General features: G+C 41.0%; 1 protein-coding gene across 1 annotated transcript; it reads right to left on the bottom strand.

The window, feature by feature from the left end:
- Positions 1–20,827: 20,827 nt before the first annotated feature.
- KCNK18 (potassium two pore domain channel subfamily K member 18) lies at positions 20,828–24,968 on the bottom strand (the record flags this gene model as incomplete). The annotated part of the gene is made up of 2 exons (XM_080348268.1): positions 20,828–21,639; positions 24,827–24,968. 2 exons carry the CDS (start codon positions 24,966–24,968, stop codon positions 20,828–20,830), a joined length of 954 nt encoding a protein of 317 aa, XP_080204394.1.
- Between the last annotated feature and the right edge of the window lie 329 nt (positions 24,969–25,297).

Here is a 25,297-nt window from a genome sequence, read left to right as displayed (position 1 = left end):
CTTGCTGCACGTTTTTGTGTGACATTCCTCTTTTAAGGACCAAATCTTTCCCAGGGTGAGAGATGTGCTGTCAGTGACAGCTTCTCAGGGCCACAGGAGTTCTAAGTTGAACTCTGTGTGGTACATAGGCTAGAGGATTTCCATGGATATTCCAGGGGAAAGCAGCTCAGTAAAATGCTTTCTTACACTCATATTTCCTTGTACGCCTCACCTCTTGCCACTGTATTCAAATATTGATACTACTGTGAAAGAGGAATGAAGTTGCCATGGTGTCAGATGGTCAATGAACCAGTAATTAATGGATATAATGGCAAGAAATCTTAATTAGTTGTGTCTTGCATGTGGGAAAGAGGGGGCGGAGGTGTAAAGCAGGTGGGATCACCAAGGAAAATGCTTCCATCAGCCTCAAGGCTGGTGGGAAAAGAGTTGAGCAAGGGCCCTCATGGCTTTCTCTCCTGGAGAATGGCATTTGCAGCACCTGCCACATGAGGTTCCACTTGATCATTGGGAGCCAATAAGTGGTACCAAGCTGCTTCTTAGATTCAGGCGAAGGAGCAATTCAACCCTTTCATTTTGAAAACATGATTATAAATAGAAAAGCTACTGCTGAGTCCAAAGATGCATTTGTTCGGACTGTAAAAACTAAGATGAGCCCAGAGCTTTCCCTGAAAGCCTTCAAAAGGCTTCGTTTGGCAACAGGGGATTTTTTTTTCCTTTAATATAGCAGAATGTAACATGATGGATAAGACCGTAGAAGCCATGAAATGGAAAAACGTGATTTGCTGAATGCTGCATTTGAAAATCTGCAGTACATCCATCTTTATCCAGGGAAGAGCCTGTGAGTGGGAGAATGTTTCTACAAAGGGAGTGAACGGATTCCTTGTGCATGACATCAAGGGTATTAAACTTTTACTACATAACTGCCTTTCTGAAAAGGAGAGAAGTTATGTAAAATCAGGTTTCTGTGACATGGAATATCTTATTTGTCATAAAATCCCAGCTTTATACAACTTTATATAACATAGACAGTTTTATATAATTTCCCCTTCAGCTTTTCTGTGTGAACAAAGCAAATTTCATATGAAATACTCGGGGCCAGCTCTTCCATGGTCGTAAATCACTCTAGTTCCTCTTCTTTCCATGGCAGCTCACCACAATTGAAGTTTTTGATCCAATACAGGTTAGTTAATCACTGAAAAGTTTAAATATTTTAGGGGAGGGATATTCCACAGTTAGATATTCAGATCTGACACATGTTTAGCATCCTGATACACGAGATGTGCATTCGATAACACAAGTGGAGACAAATTCTACCTTTCCACCTCTGTGCATCATTAAAGGTCCCACCTGCTTAAATGCCTGCCAGCAGTGTGTTATTAGAGGCATGGGACAGCATCACTGCTCCTCTTCTGCTCCAGGATCTCATGTGCCAAGTACAGCAGGTCAACCTGCAAACCATCTACGGCTGATGTGGGGGTGCTGGAGCAAGGTCCAGGTAGCAGCAGGTTTCTGTAGATGTGAGGGATGCAGGCACCATGGCTGAGTGATACAGTGCAGGGTCAAGAGGCTTGATCTTGTACTCAACGTGTGACGCTGGCCAGGCTGTGTATTAGATTAGATTAAGCATCCACATTTACCAGTCACCAGATTTTCCCCTGCAGGAAGAGTCAGTCATTGTCAATATTTATAACGCCTCATGAGACCTTCTCACTGAAGGGCAGAAGGAACGAAAAGTGTTTCATCATTATGAGTTTCCAGCTCGTCAGTGACATTTGATGAAATCATATTAAGCATAATCATATTTGAGTGCAACACGTCTAAGTTCTAATGAGCCTTTATAGTTATTCATTATCTGATTTCTTCATCTTCATTTTCCAAAAGTTTGTTTGCTTTATTTGCTTAAATTAATGGAGACACATTTTCATAACCTCTTCCCTTCAACTTTCAGGTCCTTTACTGAGCTTTATGGCTCTATGCTGATGAATATGTGCACAGAGTTGCTTGATTTTTAGCTTCCAGAGGCTCCTATCATATAAGTGAAGTTATGGACAAGAATAGCTTTGTGAATAAGCACTTGCAGGTTTAAAGGTTTACAGGCTACATTTGTTTGATTTTTATCAAAGGAAATTGTTACATAAAGAAAGCAGGCTTTGCATTTTCAGAAATTACTACAGTTATTGAGATGAAATCCAGGCACCACAGATGCTTCACACGAGAATTATACACAGATTTAAAGCGTAAATCCCATTTTGACCATTTTGAGGGCATACCCTGGATTTAAATGGAAATGGACAGAGCAGCACAGAAACTTGTACTAAAGATGAGTATCTTCTCTGCTGGTCTGATCTAGTTCATTATTTAAGTCTCTGATATGGGGACAAAAGGTTTTAGATTTTAAAAGAAGTTAAAATCTCAATTCATTTTTTCCTTCTCTTTCTGTGCCTTTTTCACTCTGAGGAATCTTGGTTAGATATATCCATTGAAAGCTGCAAATTATGTCTGTGGCTGTAATTATAATTGTAATTAACTATCTTGATCGCCTACAGTAAGGAAGGTGAAGAACTGATGAAGGTGCTAATTGGCTTCTGTGTAATAATGTTTTTCCAAATAACTTTTCCTGGTAGTCTCAGTAAAAATCCTTTTTTTGGAAATGTCGGATGATTGAAATAGTACCTCATGAAAAATTACCCTAATAAAAAGCTTCTGATAAAAAATACGAAGCACCAAAATATTAACAGAGCGTAGTTGTTCAACTTTGTATATCTGTTACCAATAATTTTCCAAAATTACGTATTTCTTTTGAAAATGTAGGTTTCAGTGATCAGCCTGCATTTTGCCCACATCTTTGATTTTATCTCTAAATTTCCCCATCCTCTTTTCCATCTACTGGGCACCACTACCATGCATCTACAGTAGAAAAAACCTGTAGTAACATTATTTGTGAAGAGGCTTTTCTCTTTTTCTAGAGGGCCATCGATCAGGCCCAAGGGTAACCGGTGGAATTTCTTTCCTTCTTTGTAACTGCAAAAGCCCTCACATCCTTCTAATATATTTCGTGTTAAATATTAAACAACACACTCTCAGCCATCTGGCTATAGTGAAATAATGCTTTGTTTGGATTGGGGTCATTCAAATGCAGCCTTGGTCATTCAATGCAGTTTTTGGATGCAAAATTATCTCACAGAGCACCGCGTCTTCTCTTCCATTAACCTAACAAGTACACTTCTGTTATTCTAGAAACTTCATTTTCTTTCTTTATCTTCTTAGATTGTCATGTAAGTATATTGCAGCAGATCCTACACACTTTCAAAGAGAGGAGACCCAAGCCAAGGATCTGAGAATCAAGCTCCTGTGAACTTGACGAGTTCTGGAAATTCCAAACTCCAGGTGTTTCTAAATAAACCTTGGTTTTGTATGAGCTGGGCACCTTCTGAATTCTGGACTGTTCCCAGTCTCAGTCTGAATGCAAACATAGTTTGAACATCCCTCTGATTTCACCTGTCATTAAAGACTATATGTTTTTCTTCCCATGTGCTTTCTCTTTGTCAAAAATAATCAGGTACTCCAGCTTCCACTTTTTGCAAAAAAAAATGACCTCTAATTTAGCTCTGCAAGACTCTGCATCTACATGAAAGGAGTTTTCAATAGTTTGCCTCCATCACCTATACTTTCAAATCACAATATTTGCATGGACTGTCTCTTCACAAGAATAAATAAAAGAGAGAAAGGAAAGTAATAAAGGGAGAATCAAGGATGAAAGAAATAATTTGCAATCATAGTTAAGGCAATGAATCATGGTACATCTTTGTTTTCCAAATAACCCAAAACAACTTCAAAGTTAGACTCTAAAGGCAGGATCGATATCCATGGCAACTAATCGCATTTACTGCATCTGCTGGGAAGTGCAGTGGTCGCGTCCATGAGTAACAAAGGGAACCTCTCTGCTGCAGATGGACAGAGCCTGGGTGAAGATCATAGAATCATTTTGGTTGGAAGAGACCCTCAGGATCATCGAGTCCAACTGTACCCTAACCTAACTCTAGCACTAAACCATGTCCCTAAGAACTCCATCTAAAAGACGTGTCCTTGGGTGCTCCTGTGCCACCAGGATGCTTCCACTCTGCTGCTGATGCTCAGATTTTGTGATGGTTTTAAGAAATACTTTGTGCTTTCTCTCCTGTTATTCTTGACACCAAAGGCATTCTCCAAAGAAGAATTAAAGAAACGGTGTTGTCCTCCTTCAGCCTATGCTGAGTACAAAAGTCTTGTCAAGCAAGTGAACATCTAGCAGGTAGAAGTTGCTGCCTGCTGGTTGGTTGGGTGATGCCATTTTTCCCTTGTGCACCTTCCTGTCACTCTCCCTGCCTCTCTGCTGCTTGATGAAGATTATAAGCTACTTGGGACAGGCCTTACCTTTATATTATTTAGTTGTGCAGTACACAGCACAAAGGTCTTCTAGGCCTGGACTGGGGTTTCTACAAGCTACCTCTATAAAGATACCATAATAATACATCATTAGGGATTTATCGCTATTATTAGCAACACCACTTTGTTTGAGAGCACCGAGCTGAGCAGTTTATTCCATTGCAAACTGAATATGAATTGCTAAGTACAAACAGTACTTCTATCAACCATTTAGCAGTGCTATATTTTAAATATTTACAAAAACAGAAGCAATATTCTCTGGTTGGAACTTCTCCTTGTGGATATTGCACAGGCAGAGCACACCTTCTTGATATTTATCAAATACTATAATTAATTTGAATTTGTTTATGAGACAATAAGCCATTCAGTGTTAATGCCTGCTGATATTATCAACTCTTGTCTATGTGATTTACTTCTATTTGACTACATAGATAACAAGCTTCTGTTTCTGTTTGTCAGTTCTATATACAGAACTTGTGGAACCAGAATGAGAACTGGGTCTGAAGTGTATAGAGGAGATCAATAAACAGAAACAAAGACATCTTTTAAATGTTAAACATTTCCTTTCTGGGTCACTTAAGCCTTGTCAGGAATTGTGTATGGATATATGAAACTATTTAAAGCACCATGCTTTGATGGTAGGTGTTCAAATGGCACCTTTAGGGAACAGATGTTGCTCTTTTTAAAATTTGTGTTTGTTTGAAACAAATTAATTGAGAAATGCTAATGAATATTCAGCAAAATAATTTGCTTGATTCGATATAACTCTTAAGCATTTTTTTAGTGATGTCCACTTATTTATTTCTGATAAAATAAGCAACATTAATTGGGCAGATAGCAAAATTAAAACTCGGTCTTGTTTTCTGTACACATACAGCCCCCTGTGTATGAACTGCACTTCTGTTTTCTTTTACTGTTATCTGACAATAACCACTGCCTGGCAAAATGTGTCATGTTGCCTCTCCGAGTCACGGAGCCATAGATACAGCTTGTGCAAACATAAATGGGGATGTTGACAAAGCCCAGAGTGATAAATCTGTGTCGGGGAGGTGAATTTGGGTCAGTATTCGCCCTTCCGTGTGGGTCTGGATCTGCAGAGCAGCCTGGTCAGCACAGCAGCTAGCGCTGCCCTGGTCTCCATCGCTCTCCTCAGTCTCTGAAGCCTTCATTGGCAAGTTCAGGCTGCTCTAAGCACCAGTAATTTCTGCTAGGGTTTCTGGCTGAACCGATGTGAGATTTGCTCAAGGGGAGGCGAGGGGGAGAAAGGAAAAGGCAGGTGGGGAGGATGGGTGTGTGGGGGAGCATGGTGGCTGCTGTGTTCACTCTGCATGCTCAGCATCCACCCTGTCCCCGCTTTCTGAAGCAAATACAGAGAAATCCCGCAAACGTGCAGGCTGTGGAGGGGCAAGAGAGGCATCATGGGGTTACAGGCAGGACCTGTGCCTGTTTCCCCCCCACATCACAGAAAGGTACTCCAAGGTCACACGCTGGACTCCGTGGCCCGGGAATGACACTCGGGAGCATGTCGCCGCTGGTTAACATCTCCTTTACCTTCCCAGTTTCAATGGAGTCATCCACAATGTATTTATTGCCATTGCTGGCAGCCGTTATATTTCCCTGTACATTATATTTCCTCTTGTGTTCAGGGCAGGGAAAGTTCAGCGGCCAGGGCAGCATTTAAAGGGGTGGTAATGTCAGTGTTATTTTGGGATGGGGCTATGGTGCAGGAGCTGACATTTCGTGTTATTTACATCAGATCTGCCTCATGTAGTTAAAATCAGCCATGTTACCAAGACTATAAGTTGAAATAATTCAGGCCCTGTGGCCTCTACCATTGAAACTTAAATTCCACTAAAAATAGTAATAATAAGAGATACTGGCGACATTTAAGCAGAAGTCTGGGCTGAGTATGAGCAAGGTGGGAAGAGAACAAACAAAAGATTATCTGTCCTTTGGAACACCCGCCTTCTTGCCAATTCAAATATTGACCGGCTGCAGAATAGGAAAATCACTGCTTGTGGTGGGATGGAAATGGCTGATTTTGCTTCAGAGATAACTTGTAAAGCAAAAAATGATGTTTGGAGGCTTCCAACAAAGACCAGGACTCCAAAGTAGAATAAAGACATTGTGTGCATGGAGGAGGCTATCTCAGGGATATTATTTCACTGTAAAAACTGAGTGGAGATGACAGATTTCATCCCCAGACTGCTATGTGACATATATAAGTGCTCAATGGTGACACCAGCTTTAAGGGTTGGTGGTGAGAACATCATCCCCTCAAGACATTTTCTTGTGTATGGTGTGAAATGGATGGAGGAACTGGTCTGCCTGAAAAGAAAACTTGTGCATTTGGAGTATAGTTCAACTGGATTCATTCCGTAATCTGGCTCCCAGCTAAGCTGCACAAGCAGAAGCACCACAACAAGCTGTGTAGGGTGACATTGGGCAGGGATGGGCTGGATGGGTTGGGGGGTGGAAGGGTAAGGGAGGAAAAAGCAAGGCAGGGACAAGACTGTACGTGCCATGTAACCAATGCTCAGCACTTTACAACATCAGATCATGGTCTTAGCATAGCTGGTTGCCAGAATGTGTGCACGGAAAAGTCTCACATGGTTTTATCCATTAAGAAGGAAGATGTCTGGGCTGAGACATGGGTTGGAAATGCCTGTTTCTCTCCCCTCTCCTCAAGAGGAGATCTTGATATGACTCAGACTACGTGCCTCTGTCTCCTGTCAGCCCAGTTAGGTAGGATGAACATCACCATTTGTAATCACCTTCAGAGGGTAGTCTCCTGGACCTTGCTTCCAACAGGATTCATCATCAGTTACTGCATGTCCGTGTTATCAAGTAAACCAGCGCAGCAGGAGCAGATCTGCAGGGTGGCACAGCTGGAAATGGGGACTCCTGTCCATCCTGTCTGTGTTTCAGGGGTTTTACTTTGGATTAAGTCTGGTTTGCTCCTGTCAACACAGCAGCCATCAGCAATGGAAGTGCTGTGGGCTCTTTCCTGGTGAGCACCTTGCAGTTCACCAGGGATCCACCTGCCCACTCTGGGGTGCAAACTCAAATGCAGCAAGTGGGGACAAGCAGGAGAGTCACTTTCAAGTGCACTCCTGGTCCAAAAAGTACTCCTGGAGTAACCATATTCCCATTCACCTCATATTAGCCTTGTTCCTCAGCTATTTCCAGAAAGCAGAAAGGGTGAGCTCCTGCAGCTTCTTTATTTTGAGAAAACTATTGTTCTAAGAAAATAAAGCTTCTTTCTTGCTCAGTTTCTAATTCTGAAATGATAAGAAACACATTTCTTTTGAGCTTCTGAGGTGATTATCCATCCTCCACCATGAGCTGTACACAGGGTATGCCTGGTGATGTGGCTGTATTCTTGTTCTGAATGTTAGGGTTTGATTTGACCATTATTTTAGTGTGATGTGAGGTGGTTTGTTTTGCCTTTTCATGTCCATTTTTTTTGTAATTTTAAGACAGAAAAGCTTCAAAATAAGTCTTTCTGTCTGAGATGTTGTCTGTGTTCATTTTCTAATACTAGAAAGGCCTGTAAAGATCAGTTCTGAGAACAAAGAATTAGAATCTAGTTCGCTCTCCAGTATTAATTAAATCTTTTATCCTGTGCTGAACAAACAGCATATTAGGCCTTGCCACAGTCCTCAAAGGTATTATTACCACACTTCAATGGATGAGGGCAAATGAAGCCAAGGAAGGTTGTAACTTGCTTCAGGTCATTCAGTCAGAGTGATGCAAAATAAAAAATAGAGCAGAAAGTGCCCAGTTCTGTATCACATCTTCTTTCTGTCAGCCAGTGGTTCTCCCTGTAACACACAGAGCTATGTGGCAGTGGTTGTACCTCTCTCAGCCTTCCTCACATGCAAACAAGGGTTGCAAAGACCTCGGTTTTCCTTGGCTGCCTCACATAGTGTTTTTGGTGGGTCTGGCTAAGGAACAGGCACCTCGTCACCTCCTCTGTCCCTGCTGTGGGCAGCAATCTCCAGGTTCCACTGGAGGAAACTCTTTTTTCACCATCTGAGAAACAGAAGAGGAATTGGGGAGACGTGGCAGAGTCAGCACCACCATGGACTCAGCAGACCCAGCTGCTGGTTCTGGTTCTGGCCCTGAGCTACTGAACAGATTAAAGATTTCTGTGCCTCAATTTACCCACTCATATGGCCATGATTAAGAAATTTGAGATGTTTCGATGCATCCTATATATTTTTGTCTAAAAGAAAGGTTAAAATAATAATTTAATGAGTAGCATCCTAAAATCTGTGTTCTCTGTAGTTAGATGTAGGGCATCACAGTAAATGACCTTTGTGGTCATTTCTCACTTTAAAACTAATAACAGGTGGACTTTTCTATGTAAAGTTTAAGTACTCTGTTATTCTTTCCTTCCTGAACTTTATTCAACTGCTACTCTTTCTAAAGTTTCCACTTGAAAATGTCACTATTCCTACGCAAAGAACCTTGTCCCTAATGTTACACAAGATTTCCTAAGTCATTCCCTGGTAACCAAAGCAGATGGACACCAGCCGTGCAGGACCCGATCCTGGGGCGGTGTCAAAGAGCTGTCAGTGTTGGATCAAATGGGAAGATCGACTGAAGCCACCCCCCGGCAGCCCCTCCAGCTCCAGCCGTGCGGCCGATGGGGTTTGGCCTCCCGAAGGAACGAGGTCTGGTTGCACCATCTAGTGGCTTAAGATAACGAGTGAAAGGGATTTTCTGTGCACAGCCCAAACGATCAGCACGCCTGAAGTGTAAAAATACAGACAAGGGGCTTGCAATCATACTCTAAGTGAACACAAGAAATGCAAAAAACAAACTTACCTACACTAATATGATCGTTTTAATATCATAAATTCTTCGTCGTCCCCCCCCCAATTTTTATTTAATATTATCACTATTAAAAGCACAAAAAACAGAATCCATAAAAAAGGAAAACAGAAGGACGGTTATTCCACAATACTGCCAAAAAAGTCATCAGTCCAACCTCACTTCTGAGGCCTGAGATTATGGGGGTCAGACCATAATCATCATCACACATTCTTCATTTTGCTTAAGAACAGTTTTACTTTCCTCCAGAGACACATGGAACTGTGAAAGGGACGTTACAGAGAGAGTATCATTCTTATAGATTAAAGAATGGGAAGAAAAAGACATTCCTAGGAAGAAAAGGGAAATATCATTTTCCATAAATACATTTCTAGTATTTTTCAGTGGCAACCGTAATACTGAAAAACATAATCCAAAACCAGGATGGCTTGTGTTGGGACACCCAGATTCAGGCACGAGTGTGCTTGGTCCTCCTCTTTTGAAGCCAGGGTGGAAGGCTGGGAGCAGTGTCCCTGTCTCAGGAGAACCACCTCATTTGCCGCATCACCTGTTTCCAGGTTATTCTCAGGTCAACTCAATGAGATATGACCTGTCATTCCCCCACTTTTCTTTCCTCCAACTTTGCCTAGGCTAGGGAGCAGAAATGTTAACTAAGAACCCCTGAGTCCAGCACTCAGCAGGACTAAAACATGAATTTCATGAGATGAAGTAACTCTGCTCAAGGACTGGAAGCCCAGAGCTGGAAGCTTACTGGAGCCCTGCCAATGAGTGACCTCATGCCATTCACTCCTCCACGTCCCTCCTCGCCCCACTTCATAAAATAATTATGACTGCTTAGCTTTGAGGGAGGTTTAGAAAGATACTCATGAAATATAGAGCATTATTTCTATACTCTATATGAAATATAGAGTATTATTGTTGTGTATTGTTTTCCACTGAATGACTTTACGTATTAATGTTGCAATGGACACTGAGGCAGATGTAGGGAGTGCCTGTAGCTGGAAATCACACACAATTACAGAGAAAAGGGCAATTAAAGGCCTTGATTCCACTGGCTTAAATGACAGTATTGTCTTTGAAATGCACTGAGACATCTCCCAGGACTTTAGCAGTACAACTGAAATAGCAGGAGCTGCATTATTCAGGGATAGGGTCACATTTAAGGTCTTTGTTTTTTCTTTGAAGAAAATAAGAGTTTTGCAATTGGTGTCTGTCACTGTGAGTTTGGGAGTTTACCTGAGCTATGCAAGGAGCATCTTTTCCTCTCACCACAGACACACGGCTGAATCATGTCAGAGGATGCAAAGCATCCAGGAAGCTTTGAGAGAGGTGCTTGGCTGCAAAGTTCCAGGTTATATTTAATGAATGCCTATAGATGTCTTCACACACAAACGATTCATTCATCAAGACAATATGGTACTTATAGAAAGTATAGCTTTACCCATTAGGAAAACAAGTTCTGTCCCTCAGGACAATTGGAAATGTAAAACTTTTGGGGGGGCAGATGTAACAGCTGAGATTTGCATCTTGATGATGACCACATGTCAATGAGTTTCCAAGAACCAGCCACCAAGCCACAAGTGCTATCTGTAAACACAAGCATACCGTCAGTCGGTTGGGGTCCCTGGTACCCCAAAGAGCCTGCCAGCCCTCCCTAGCTGATTGTCTCCACCAAAGTCTCCGGTTCCAGAACAAAAAGAAAAGCTGAGGTCAAAAAAATAGTGCTTAGCACAGAGTTGTTAGGCAAGGAATCCAGATACTTATTAATATTTATGACTCCATTTATGTTACAAAGTAAGCACATGACCTGCTAAATCACCTAGAGTGAGTCTTTGCAAATAATATCCTCCACTCAGACATAGCCTTTGAGTCATGTCAGAGCATAAGTGCACACCGACTTGGAAAGCCTTTCTAGGACTTCAAGCACTTACTAGTTGCCATAACCTATTCATTTTCACTGTCCTTGTGAAGATTGCCCTCCGCCTGGCAGAAGCAACAGCTCGTATGTGTGCTAAGGAGCTCTCAGCTGAAAGAACGATGAATCAGACATTCCTAAAGTGTTTTGGTAGATCAACAGTACACTATGACACCTCAGCTTTTATTGCCATGGGAAGAGAAGGTAAATTCTGAGTATCCAGAAGCAGGGGCAGTCACAGGGCACATAAAGATGAGAATGGAGGCAAGGTTTGAAAGTAACTCACCTGCAAGGTAGGTAGCATCCTCCCATAACCAAAGACCCCAGCTCCAGAAGCAGATACTCTTGTGGCATTTTTTACACAGGGAGGTTCCTTTCAGAAGGACATCGCAATGTCAAAGCCCACATGAACACCCACCATATTTGCATTCAAACCCTAAGCAATATCATTTCGTCTCTCCATTCCTCTGTTTCCTCTCCAAAAGAAACTTCCTCAAAACCATAGAACAGAGATGAGAGTTCCTGCACCCACAAGGACAGTGTGCTGATAAATCATTAGAAGACACATTCAGTAACATAGAGACCAGAACCCTACAGGAGTGCAGAACTTATGCTCAACATGTAGATACAGAAATTGCTGAGATCATGAGCACTAGAAGTTTAAAAGACTCTAGGACTTACTATGAAGGTGTCTCCCAGTTTAACATATTCCTGCCTAATTTTGACATATGCACCACAGAGTGAGCCAGGCAGGCTGTGAATTGAAACATATCTTCTCCCCTGAGGTTCTGTCAGGTTCTCTTTGTCTCCTTTCACCAAATAATAAGCATTCAAGTGTGGTTGCTCTCCTGACTGATGTCTTTCCTGCACCTGCTCCAGCTTGGTGCAAAGGCAGTGCTCATCTGCGAACAAGTGATGCTCATGGACTCATGAGTACCAATTGTCTTGCTATAAATCACATGATCTTTACAATACAATAATATGACCACAAACACTTCTATATAAGCACCTGTCTGATATACATGCCTTCTAGTCCAGTTTCATGAAATGTACTCGATGATTTGCAGTTTTGAAAGTTTATCACATTTCTTTCCCCACTCCAGAGAAAAGAAAAGTGTTTTATTCACTCTGTGCTTGTGAAATTCTTGCTGTGTTTGGTTACTCTGCTCTTCCACCACTCCAGGTAGCTATAAGCACCTTGAACAAGAACTATCTATATCATTGCTGAATGCTAAATTAACAACTGAGACTGACAACCTCATGCTTTTCCTAATGTTTAGAGGAATCTTCCAAGAGGTTTATGTAGAGATCGCAATAGGTATCTATAAATGCTAACACCCAAAACCAATGCATTGGTCAGGCATCGACTGATTGATTGGTTGGGTCAAGTGCCCATGAGCTGGACCACAGCTGGTAGAGTCAAGTGACACAGATGGAACAGGACAACCGGGCTTTCCTTGTCATGAAATCACGTTGGGTTGCATGAGGCTTCTGCGCTCATGGCTCCTATTTCACTAGGTTTCTTATTTTTTGAAATATACCGCAGCTGCTTCACAGACCTACTCAATCACCCTGTGACACATATTTGTACACTTGCCATAAAGATTTTTGCTTTCTTGCTTAGCCAGCACAGGCAGGAAGCGATAAGCTCTGCTTTAGTTCCAGTGAGAGACGCATGCTGCGGCAGGCGTGCAGCTAGAGACTCTGAGATAAAGGATGGGTACTTAAGGTCCTTGTGTAAGATGCTCCAAGGAACTGCCATAATAAAAATAATAAACACCAGCAATAATAATTATTAACAGAATTCAAGGAGTCTGACTCTAATCCCATGATGGGTTTGTAATTTAATGATTTTGCTGACTTTGACAGAGCTGCTTCCTTCTGAAATGGATGCAAGTTAAATCAGAATCAGGGCCGAAATCTTTTGTCCTCCTTATTTGTAACTTAGCTACTCTGAAAGGCTATATAGCTCCTCAGTGATGCTTTTCAGACTAAAAAGCAGGTGGGATTTTTAGATCAAAGAAGCTTTTACGAAAGTCAACCACTTCAAATCCCTCTGACTGGAGAATTTTACAGAAACAGACTCCCTAATGATTTTTTATGACACCACTTTCCAAACAGTAAAAATACTGAAAACAGTTTCTAACATTGTTTCCTGTTCCCATCAGTAAAAGCTTATAAACAACAAAAAAATAAAATACTTGATTTTAAAAACACTGGGTTTCAATTAAGCTCAAGGGTTGGTCAAAGTGTTTACTTGAATATGATTCCTAAAATCTATTTTAAAATTGCCTGGAGACTGAGTTAAATGACTTCCTTAGTTGCTGTGTTTATAGCACTGTGAATATCTGGGCTTCTGTTTCCCTATTGTCTTTCAGTGGAAAACAAGGCCAACAGAGGGAATTTCCGTGCTTTTCCAAGGACAAAGTGAACCTCTGGCCCATCACAGGGTGAGCCTCGGTGTCCCAGGGAGCACATCACGCGTCTCGGGTTCTGCCTGGAGACCCGAGGACGTGCTGGACCATTGATGGGAACCGAGATGGGGAGCTGTGCCCAAAGCCAAGGACAAAACATGGCCAAGGGAAAAATAATGAATAACCACAAGAGTGCTTGGTTTAGGTACAAGACACATCTTAATGTCTGTCTATTCTTGGCCAAGAAAAGCTTGTTTTTTCTTCATTTAGAAGTTTCCCTGTCTCCAGAGTCTACAACCACGTCCTGATTGTGGGTCACTGCTGATAGTGAAGAAAAATAGCCACCCTTTTCATTAGAAAAAGAGAAGATGAGCATCAACCATCAGGAGTTTAGCCCGTTTAGACGTTTCCATGATATGGCAGTTTAGGCATGAAATAGCCCTTCTAAAACCAGGATCAAAGGAGTTCATGGCAACATATGTTCTATTTGTCACTTGTTTCCAAACCTGATTCACTAAAGGCACTGTGAGCTTTGCCATGGATTTCAAGAAGATCAGAATTCAGCTCTCCGCTTCTTAGGTAGCATTTGAAGTGGCTTTTCTATAAAGTAAAAACATGTATACATGCCAGTCCTTAATCTCTTTGAGCACAAAATGTATTTGTTTCACTGGTATAGCAAATTGCTGTAAAAATAATTTGGCAGCATAACTTCCGTTTCAGAGCAGAGAGAAAAGAATTGCTCTTGGCTGCCAAATGTTAGCCCTAGCATGTACTGTTTATTTACAGAACCAGACAGTATATCTTAGTACAGCAAATCACGTCCTGCTCTTAAACTCCACGCAAAGTTCATGAGCCTTCATTTGCCTTTTTTTTTCTTCCCAGTAACTACAAAACTCTCTGGACATAAGACTATTTAAACTGTTTGAGAAACATCTTTCAAGAAGAACATCACGTATTGCTTTGTCTGAAGTAGATTAAACCAGAGTTTGCTTTTTCCCTGGGAGATATGGAAAAACTTGGAATCAACCCTGGAGAAAGCCAATCCTGTTTCATCAGCAGAGTGACCTGACATGGCACTGTCTCTGTGAGAGAAGCTGGAGCTACAGTGACAGGATGGGAGGATCACAAAGAGCTTTATCTTTCAGGCCCTTCCCTTCTTACATGAATGGTTTGTCTCAGAAAGATAAAACTGCTAAAGCCTTGAAGTCCTTTTTTGACCATTAACATTTTGCAATTTAGCAAAAAAATTCTCCTACAAATTCAAATTTGCTCTGAAAACATTTTGTGGAAATGCTGCTATTATATATTTAAAACTTCTGTTTCCTTCAGTCTTCCTTTAAGCATCATCAGAAGTTTTGATCCGGGCAAAGCATCATCAGAAGTTTTGATCCAGGCATCAGCCAGCTCTATCATCCAGTGTGCTTTTGGCTGGCAAGTGTCCTTGGAAAACTATCCATTAAGCATCAGTGAAATCTAGGCAGTCAACAGTCTCCTGTGACTTTAGATGTTCGTGTGAGAGAAAACCAGCCTAAAACCAAGTTAAATAATATCATACCAAGCTAGTGGCCAGAAGGCTTCATGCATACACTGAATTGTATGTAGTGGGGAAATTGTAGAATGCAAGTGTCTTATACCTCCAGTCAGGGCCTCAACCTCCAGCTCTGGCACAACTGCTCAAATCTTTTTGTCACACGTGACTAAAGACAGCAAAGGGGTGGCTTTCCCCTACAGGGCACTGATCAGAGAGCATGATGACAGTCTGCATCGCACAGCAGATCAAATAACTGCCTTCCAGCAGCGCATCAAGTACGTTGGCAATTTTATATGCTGATTTTGTGGTGTCTTCTCTCTCAGTTTTCCTGTTCACACAGGACTTTGTGGAAGCAGATAATGTAATGAGTCGATGTTTTTAGACAACTGATTTCTCATCAGTAGTTGCTTAACATAGCAATTCATTTTTCACTGTCAAATCTCTACTCTTCTTGCTTTACTTTCTCTTCCCTTCTTGCCCATTTGTTTCCATTTCCTCTGGGCTTTGGTACCTCTTGAAAATGCACAGACATATAGTTTTATGCACAAGTTCGATGTCGGGATGATTCTGGCTGTGCCCAGACACTGGGAGCTTCATTAGCTTGAAAAGGGCTGAACTAACCTCAAAAGAACTAAGTTTTTATCTACTGAGAGACTGAATTTTTAACTCAAAGGAAAAAAAGCTAGCTCAGATTCACATGCAAAACCATGAGCCCACAAGCCAACTAACATCTGTCCAAGCACTTCCTAAAAGTCTTTAATGAGTACCACGTGCAGACAACCAGCTATTGGCACGCACAAGCAATGTGTTCACAGACTTCATTGCCCATGAAGGTTTGCACTTGGACCTCGGGCCGCTATCCAAAAAATGTTGGCCTCATATTTGAGAGATCTGTTGTCTTCATGCAGCTATTACTTGCTATGAGTGATGGAGCAAATCCCAGGTATTTCTGTCACCGTCTGTGCCTATGTACTTCGACAAAGATAATGGAAATTTATCCTGAGCAACTTGATCTCCCTTGGTCTGTGTGTAGTGCAGGTTATCATTTTGTATGGTCTGAGAAACATTTTTTAATCTACCATATAATGTAGTACATAAGGTAAAGAAGAAAGGGAAAGGTGACCTAACTAAATACTTTAGGTTGGTCTTAGGATAAAATATGTCCTGGCAGAACAGCTGAGTACAGCCTGTGGAGATGCTTAATAATAACAACAATAATAACGATTAACACTGTATTAATAATACATTATTTATAATAATCAATAATAATAATACCTGAAAATGAAAATAAAAATAACAATTAAAATAAAACTAAGAATAAAAATTGAAGTGTTCTGTATAGGAAAACCAGGGATAATAACAAGACCCATCATTCTGGGTTCACAAACACTTGCATTGCGTGCAACAGCTACACATGCTATGTTTGATGCACCCTGTGGTCTGGAAATTAAGATCACAAGGTATGCTGGGAACCTGGAAGCAAAGGGGACTGCAGGGACTCCTCTCAGCTGGAATCTCAGCCTTTGCCTCCACGCGTGCTATTAGCATTCATTATCTGAGAGTGTTTTTGTGATGTGGGTGCATCTCCACCTGGAACGAGTTGAAAAAGCATAAAGGCCATCAAAGTGTTATCAGATGTTATTAACATTGAGCCCACTAAAATCTGGACTACATCTGAACTACTGGCACACAGATGACAAGTCCTACATCCCATTAAGAATTTCCTGAGTCCTCAGACATATCGCTCATGTAAAAGATGCTTCTGAATGAGTTTTCATTCTTTAAATGACAAAGCAGAGAATAAGAGGAATATTTCTGATGGTTTCATTAATGGATTTTCAGTCCAATCGCTGTATCTTCTTTCTGCCACTGTTTTATCTCTCAGGAGGTTCCTTGCACAGACTCTTCTGCCCTCCCCATGGCTGCTGATGGTAAGACCTGTGCTGGAGCCCAACAACCACGACCACCGTGCTGATCTAAGAAGGATTCTCCAACCATGAGCTGGCTGCACAAACCTTCCCCAGGCCAAAGGCACCAGCTCTCACCATATTTTCAGTCTCTCAAGCATCTCTTCGCCATATGTATGTCCTTACAGACAACGTCTCCTTCCTTTGTGTTGCTGTCATTTTCTCCTTCTAACCCTTCTACCCCAAAATTATTTTCCACCCCTTCCTCTCATTCCTCCATTCCTCCCTCTGTAATTCCCACACCAGCAATACCCTCCTCACCACCCCTAAGTGCTCGTGACAGCTGCCATCTTGGCCCAATCAGGAGTGATTGATCCACCATCCTTCAGCGTCAAGCGCATTTGATCTGTAAAGATCTCCAGCTGGGTCAGTAATAACTCATATCCTTTGTGGGTTACACATCAAGCAACTCTTTCCCCATCAGTCACTTCTTTCCTGATAGAAAAGTTCTTCCATGAAGCTCTTCACAGCTAATCCACCATCTCATGCAGCATGTGATGGAAAAAAGTTATGAAAAGCCGTATTTTGTACAGCTTTGATGCAAGCAAAGCTGATTCCCACATCAGTTTCATTGCATAAATACTTCTGGGGCAAAGGCAGTCAATTCTTCTAGGATTTCAACCATGATAAGAGCAGTCAACTCATAAATATTTATGCCTGAGGCTCACTAAATGAGCCACTGTACACTACTTTGTTTCATTTTCATTAAGTCTGTGGCCGTATTTACTGAGCTACTTTCAGATCCTGCCGTGCACTCTGAACTGCTGCTGTCACTGCCAGCTCAACGCTGCTGCGTCCTGCTCCGTCCTCGGAGGAACAGGCTTCCAGTCTTGATAATAACAAAATCAGGGCCGTATATCCCTGTTTGTGTGGGACCAATGTTTCAGTGCACCTGATTAGGAGACATAAATGCCTTTTTATCCCTGACATTTGGGTGGTCGTCCAGCTCTCCACCCTCCTTTTGGTTCACAACACAAGACAAATGACCGCACTGTGTTTGTTGCGGGCTGGTTGTGAGGTGTTGCCTAAATCACATTTTTTGTGATATGTTTTGCAGCATCAGAACATGCTGGTTTGTCTGCCTTGCATGCGAATGTGAAACTAAACATCTCTTCAGAAATTAGATTTACTGAATATTTTGTTAGCTATGAAACAATCTGTTTTGGTGCATTACATGCACTGAAATCAGATCAGAACACCATGAAGACCAGTATTCTGTCTCTGAGAGATGGCAGGTTGCAAAGGAAGAACACAAAGAAAGAAAAGTCTACAGAGATGCTTGCTCCTCATCTTCCAATTTGGAACTTAGTGATTATTGAGCCAGAATTGTTATATTTGTATTTAATTGTTTTCCAAGTTTTTCTTTTTATGATTTTGTCCAATCTCCCATTGATCTAATGTGATCTAATGTGTTGTGTGAAGTACCATTTTCTCTTCTTTACATTTCTTTTCTTAAATCTGCCACATTCAAAATTCATTTGGAAGTCCTAACTTTCATAATGAAATATGTTTAAAAATCATTCCATCACTCCATTCCTCCACGCCCTTGTGATGTTACACATTTCTCCTTCAGTCTCTTGCCTCTTTCCAGACTAGAGACCTACACTATGTGTCTCATATGGAAGTAATTTCCTATCTTTGTTCATCCTTTCACCTGGCCTATAAACATTTTCCAATTTTACATATCCTATGAAGATAAAGGGCCAAATCTGTGCATTGTATTCAAGAGGCAGGTGCACCATCATTTTATAGAGGGTCACAGTGATGTGATTTTTTCTCTCTCTTCCTATAAAATACATTTTCATCTCCCATAACTGACAGGTTCTATATGAAGGAAAGCTGTTTACTGCCATCCCTTGGTCATAACTAGAATGATGTGGTGCAGAATCCTTATTGCAAGTCCAGACAAAATTCCCTAAGTCCATAAAGAAAATGTGGAGGTATCAAGATACCATATCAATGAGAAATCTATAGGAGATGAATTCAACATTAATCCTTCTTCATAAATGAGATCTCACTGATACGAGAGAAACAAGTCAAATGAAATAAAGAGCAGTTCTTACTAGTGCTGGCAATGTTAGGCGTATCACAAGATAAAACCCGGAGAAGCAGGAAGTGCAGTTCTCTGATCCAAAGCCCATTAAATCATTTGAGGCTTTTAATTGATTTCTGAAAACTTTGGCATAGGTCCAAATTCCTACACTGATTTTAATCCAAAGACATAAAATAAAGTAACATGAGAGTAGTCTGAATGGAGGAACTTTGTATATGGAGCCAAAATCATGGCAAACATGAAAAAGTTAACTGGAGTTCCTTCCAGCTGCTGTATTATTTATTGTTATTTTCATAAAACACTTTTTATATACCATCATTCATTATATGTTTTGCATATCATCAGTGCTTAATCACAACTAATTATTAATAAGGACTGAATACACATTACCATGCACATGGAGAATAACAGAGGCAGGAAATAAATATTCTGAATATCTCAGCTTCAATTGGCAAATTTGCTATGGAGAATAATGTACATTCTGTCATAATCAAGCATGCTTTAATATCTACAGATGTCCTTCGTTCATACATTCAGTGGACATGCATATAATTGACAAGTTAAGAGGCAGTTAATTCAGGTTAGTGGTTTCTTTTATAAAGTGTGTATTTTTTTGACAGAAAAATTAAACTATCATTGATAGCTAGATTAGGATTGTGAATAATATAACATCAGTCACATATTGATGTGCTCCACAAGTATATAACTAGAGGATCCCCACCACATCCCAGTGAAACAGTTAGGCTTTTCTTTCCATGAGTGAGTCAAGGAACTGCCAGAAGTCAAGCAGCCTGTGCAGAGTAAAACCTAGACTAGGAGTGAGCATTTTTGGGATCAGTGTCCCCAGAGCATCCTGCTTCTTCAGCAGCAAAGAGATGGAGCTTCGTTCCGTGGCTGTAGTTATCTTCAGGTTTGCCATGTGCCTGCTCCATGTGGCCTTCTCACTTTTATAGCTAGACACCATGCAACATGTATCAACTTTGGGATGAGTAAATGATGAGTAAATATGTAAAAGATGGTGGAAAAGGAGCGGTTTCAGTCCTAAACGGAACAATTTTCTGCCTGTTTTCTGGACAGGTGACAGAGAAGGAGATGAAAAATCAGTGTCCGTTCTCTAATTTTAAAATGCCTCTGGCTTGCACAAAAGTGTAACATTTGCAATACACATAGCCATGCTGGAAGAACAGCTGGGTTCATACTTCTTCTACCCAGCTCTCTCTGATGTTGAATCCCATTACAGTAGCATGCTGCCCCAGGTCAGTACCACAACCAAGCTGTCCCTGGCTGCTGGCCAGGTGGCAGGACGAGACAGTGATCTGGGCTTTGCTTGGACAAATGCTGAGAAAAGATCCGATATCAGCTTGCTGTGGGAGAGAGGACAGAAAGGCTGCTGGAAGTCAGAGCTTTGCAGAAGATGCCTATGGAGCACTGGCAGCGGGAGTCCTCTGCTTGTTCATCATGCGCCATCTTTTATTATTTAGGAGATGGGACCCTGTTGGAAAGTACTCTCTGGAAATGCCTACACCAGATGTCTCCTGAGGTGTTCAACCATTTTACAGCAGATACAGGAATTCAGAATAAAATACACCTCCTGCCAGATCAGGGCAGGGAGAGGAAATCACAGGAACAGTTTCATCTCATTGCAGTGGCCAATGCTTGCAAGAGAAGGAGAAATGACTGCTCTTATTTTGGATATACCTTCTTTGATGGCATCTTTTTCTCTCCACAAAATGAAATCAACTTTTTATACAAACCAATTAAGCGGTCTTGGCCCAGCTTAAAAGCAATGAAGACAATTTCCATGCCTATAATAATATAGAGGGAAAAAAACAAGAAAAACTTGGGATGTTCCAGTTGTGTATCTCCAAATCCAATAGTTGTCAAGGTGATAAAGCAGAAATAAAAGGCTTCCTGAAAATCCAACCTGGTTTCCCAGTTTGGAAGAATAGCAGCTGCACAGGAGATGTACACAAAGATAACTAGCACCATTAATATAATGGGAACATCTAACTTTTCCAACTCTTTCCCTATTTTGTCAAAATTCTCAATTACTCTGGACATTGTTCTTCCCCTGGCTAATTCTGGACATGAGCTCCACCTCTCAATGCTTCCATTTCTTGCTGGTTTTGTATGCTCATTTTCTCTGGCAATTAACATTTCAAAGATTTCAGCATTGCGATATTTGATTGGCTTCCTTTTAATACCTGGCTGGCTTTTCAGCACTTCCATAATAGTCAAGGGCTCATTGATGACTATTTTAGACTGTGCTCTGGATTTTAATTCATCCCCTTTGTTACATGTGGATCCAAAACAGAGTTTAGAGGCTAGAATTTTTGACTGTAGTTTTCTGAATTCATTATAAGACTTGGACAAGACGGTTGCAAGGATGTCTCCCATGTCTGTCAGGACCAAGAACATCAGAGGGATGCCAAATAAAGCGTACAACATACAGAGATATTTTCCAGTCCGTGTCACGGGATATGTATTACCATAACCTTGAATAAAAACAAAAAGAGGAAGAGAAGGGAAAGGAAGATAAAACATCGTGATTTATTAGGTATTCATGTCTTCTGAGCTTTTTATCGCTGTCAATTTTAAAAGACAGTTTTTTGTCCAGAGCATATTGTTCTTTTTGTCTTCACTTTGAAGCTATTGAAATTTCTGAGTCTCAAATGCTGCTTACTAATGCAAGCATCCTACCTTTTCAAGCACTTGGAGATTTGGAGTTTGCCAGTTCTGTTGAGTTAACTCCTCCTACCATATCAGCACCTTTTCAGCCGTTTGACTTAACTGCCTGACAACAAGAGGCCATTTAGGGAGGAGAAACTGGAGGTTTGGGCCAGCCCAGGACCTATGGGCAGCCTCTGTCCTGCTGGAGACTGTTTCCAGGAGGACTTCCTGACCTGGTAATCTGGATTAAGAAGGATCGAAAAGGCAAGACAGTGAGAGAGACCCATGGGTCCCTCTGCAGGGAGGTCAAGCTGAGGGCTGAGCTCAGAGAGACAACAGCTGCTGCTGGGATGATGCTGATGCTAATGGACTGTGTGTGTGAGGAGCTGGGGGATCATCTCCTGGCCAGCCCCCAGGGTCTTGCAGTACTACTGTGTGATTTCTGAGGGTGAAACTCCCTGAGCTCTGGAAAGATTCAGATCTGCATGATGGCCTTAATTTTGAAAGGGGTACAGCACTATGGATCAGATCAGCACAATGAGACCCATACTTCAAACTTTATTTCTTTTCCAGAACTACTTGTGACAAGTGGGAAGCTAATAACAGAATTTTAAACGGTCCCTGCTTCATTAGATCTAGCTCTAATGGCATATGATATATCGACATCATGTTTGTACTGTCTTCGTAGTTCTCAGTCTCTTAAATGTACTGAGAAAAATGAAGGGTCAGGTGAGGAAGTATATGTTTATCACATGACAAAATGCATGTTTATTCTAGAGTACTAAGCTTACAAATATCATATTACAACAAATAGGGAAAGTGTAGCTTTCATGATATATAAAATGGTAGCAGAAGATACGCCCTTTTGCTAAATTCAATTTGGGCATTTGTATTTCCTTCCTCTAACATATTGAATGTGAAATTTAAATTGTAAGTTAGTGCTTTTCCATTACAGTGGGAGAAAACATCAGTGTTGTATTAATTGTATTAAATTTTAGAAACTATATTTCTTCTCATCCTCCAAAAAGACATGAAGCATTTCATCTCTCCAAAAAAAATTGTTCTGTTCTAGATGACCTTCCAGGCCAGGAACATAGCCTGTAAGATTATTAGCTCATATGCTGAGGTATGACTTCTTTCATTTTCTTTGGCCATTCATGGTCATTTTCACTAACAGCTGCCATAGCCTTTGGTCTGAATCCAGAACTGGTCCCTACTTTGCTGTGAGGCACTGACAAATTATTTATTCTCTGTCACTCTATTACCCACTGGCTAACTGGGAATGCTAATCCTTACTGCTGAAGCAACTGGGGAAGATTAATGGTTGTAGTTATTGTACAGAGTGATTTTCTTTTTTTCCCGATTTCCATGCATTAAAAATACCTAGTGCAGTTTCAAGGGTTAAAACTTATCTTGATTTTCAATTCAGCTATCCAGAAATCTAGCCTAGCTGAGAGCCATTAGGCAACCTCCGTGGGCAGTGATGAGATGGCAGGTCAGACCACCCATCTTCAGACTAGATGCCTTGTTTCTCCTAGATAATTACAGGTAGCTAAGTTAGCTCTAACCTTAAGTGATTAAAGAGTTCTAAATACTGGAAATAACAAACCCATCACAATGGAAATAGCCACTAATAGCAACAAATGTTCCAGGCTTCTTACTGTTCCCAAAACTCAGCTCAGCCCCTGAGGAAGCTGTACTAATGCTCAGTGCTATGAAGGCCAAAAATAAAGGAAGTTTAGAAATAAATATGTTGGATCAGTGTGTACGGGGATATTTACAAAGTCTCACGTCAATGGAGATAGGTAAGTATACCCAGGCAAGAAGTTTTCAATAACAGGGGATTTTATCAGTTTGCTGAAGTCAAAGCTTTCTGATAAATCATCCTCTTTCAAACATTCCCAGCTGTTGTGTTTGTGCGAGGAAATACTCACTGGGGTGAGGGTTCAGCTCTGCATCTCCAGTGTGTGTCTGTGATGACCTAGATGACGGTCCTCAAACTTAGGGGCTGCAGGAAGCCAAGTCTGAAGATGGTCACCTAAGACCTCAGACCCTGATGTTCAAGCCTCTGCTGTGTCTTAGTACAGAAGTGTCTCCTATGAGCTCCAAGTGAACACATCAACTCTCACACTATCCCTTGTATAGGATAAGCTCTTTTTCAAGGTTCAGCTTTTCTTTTGCATTAAGATGCATACCCATGCTGGGATCCTGAGTATATCCTAATGCAGTGGAGAAATGTCTTTGCAATTTGATACAATGCTGTGGGACTAATTCTCATCCAGCTTTGATTCTGACAAATTCAGATAGTCAGTGTCTGTACTTGCCAGCATTTGAGAAAGATTAGTAGAGGAATAAAAGTAGCTTTGGAAATGTGCATGAGGAGTTGTATTTAGCAAAGTAGAGGGAGCCAAAACCAGAACAGATGTTTCTATTTGATCTAGGTCCTCCTTTGAAATATTAAGTCAGAACAAAAAATTTCAGAGGTGTGACATCGCTGTGTGCTGTTAACCCAGAGAAGTGTGAACAACAGCAGTATGGTTAATTATAGAGCCATAGGTTTACAAAGCTGTGTTAGAAATATGTAACAGAGAATCAATTAAAAAACAATATATACATACTGAATTACCTCTTCCAGCAAAAAAAAACTTTACCCAACACAACACACAATAGAAGGAGGGATAAGGTTTTACTGGAAAATTGAACTTTCTTTTTACTTTAATATAATAGTTTTGTACACATATATGAGTACATGTTATAGTATGCATATAACAATACAGCTAATTAGCATGTACCATCACTAGTTACTAAATTCTGACTTGCCTCTGTGACTCAGCTACATCTCCGCAATCTGTGTTTGTAGAACCCCTCACAGACTAGTGGTCAATACTCAGGAGAAAAATTCAAGGGGATTTGGGGTTTTGTTTGTTTGTTTTAATTCCCTGGAAGAAACACATTAGAGAAAACAGCAATAGCAATTGATTCTGCAGGGGGTTACTTTACCTCTGAACTTACCCACAGTTGTGAATACTGTGCAGCAGAAAAAGAGAGAGCCAAAGAAAGTCCATATATCTTTTGGATTGACAAACCAGTCTCGTTCAGCTGTGCTGAGCAGTGCATGGATTTTTTCCTTAAATATCTCCTCGTTTTCTGTCATGTTATCTGTTACAGTAACAACAGGAGACACAGTGACTGTTTGCAGACCACTACTCAGGGAGTGGCCAGCCTGTTATTCCAGTGAAGGTTACTCCTGCTAAGGATTTGCTCGTCCTCTTTTAGAAGACAAAAAATTCACTTCACCCTCCCCTTTCTTCCCCCGCCCTGAAAAAGTCAAGTGGATCCAGTGCTTTTGATGAATAAAGAAACAAAGAATTCACAAGCTATGTTCCAACAAAGTAAAAATATGACACAAAAATAAAGAAGCAGCACAGTAAGATTGAATATTCAGCTCCCAGCGTGGATGTCCTGCTTCATTTTGGATTCCGC

Source organism: Nesoenas mayeri, assembly GCF_963082525.1.
Source record: "Nesoenas mayeri genome assembly, chromosome: 7".
Classification (NCBI taxonomy): Eukaryota; Metazoa; Chordata; class Aves; order Columbiformes; family Columbidae; genus Nesoenas; species Nesoenas mayeri.
This window is presented reverse-complemented; position numbering and strand designations above follow the sequence as displayed.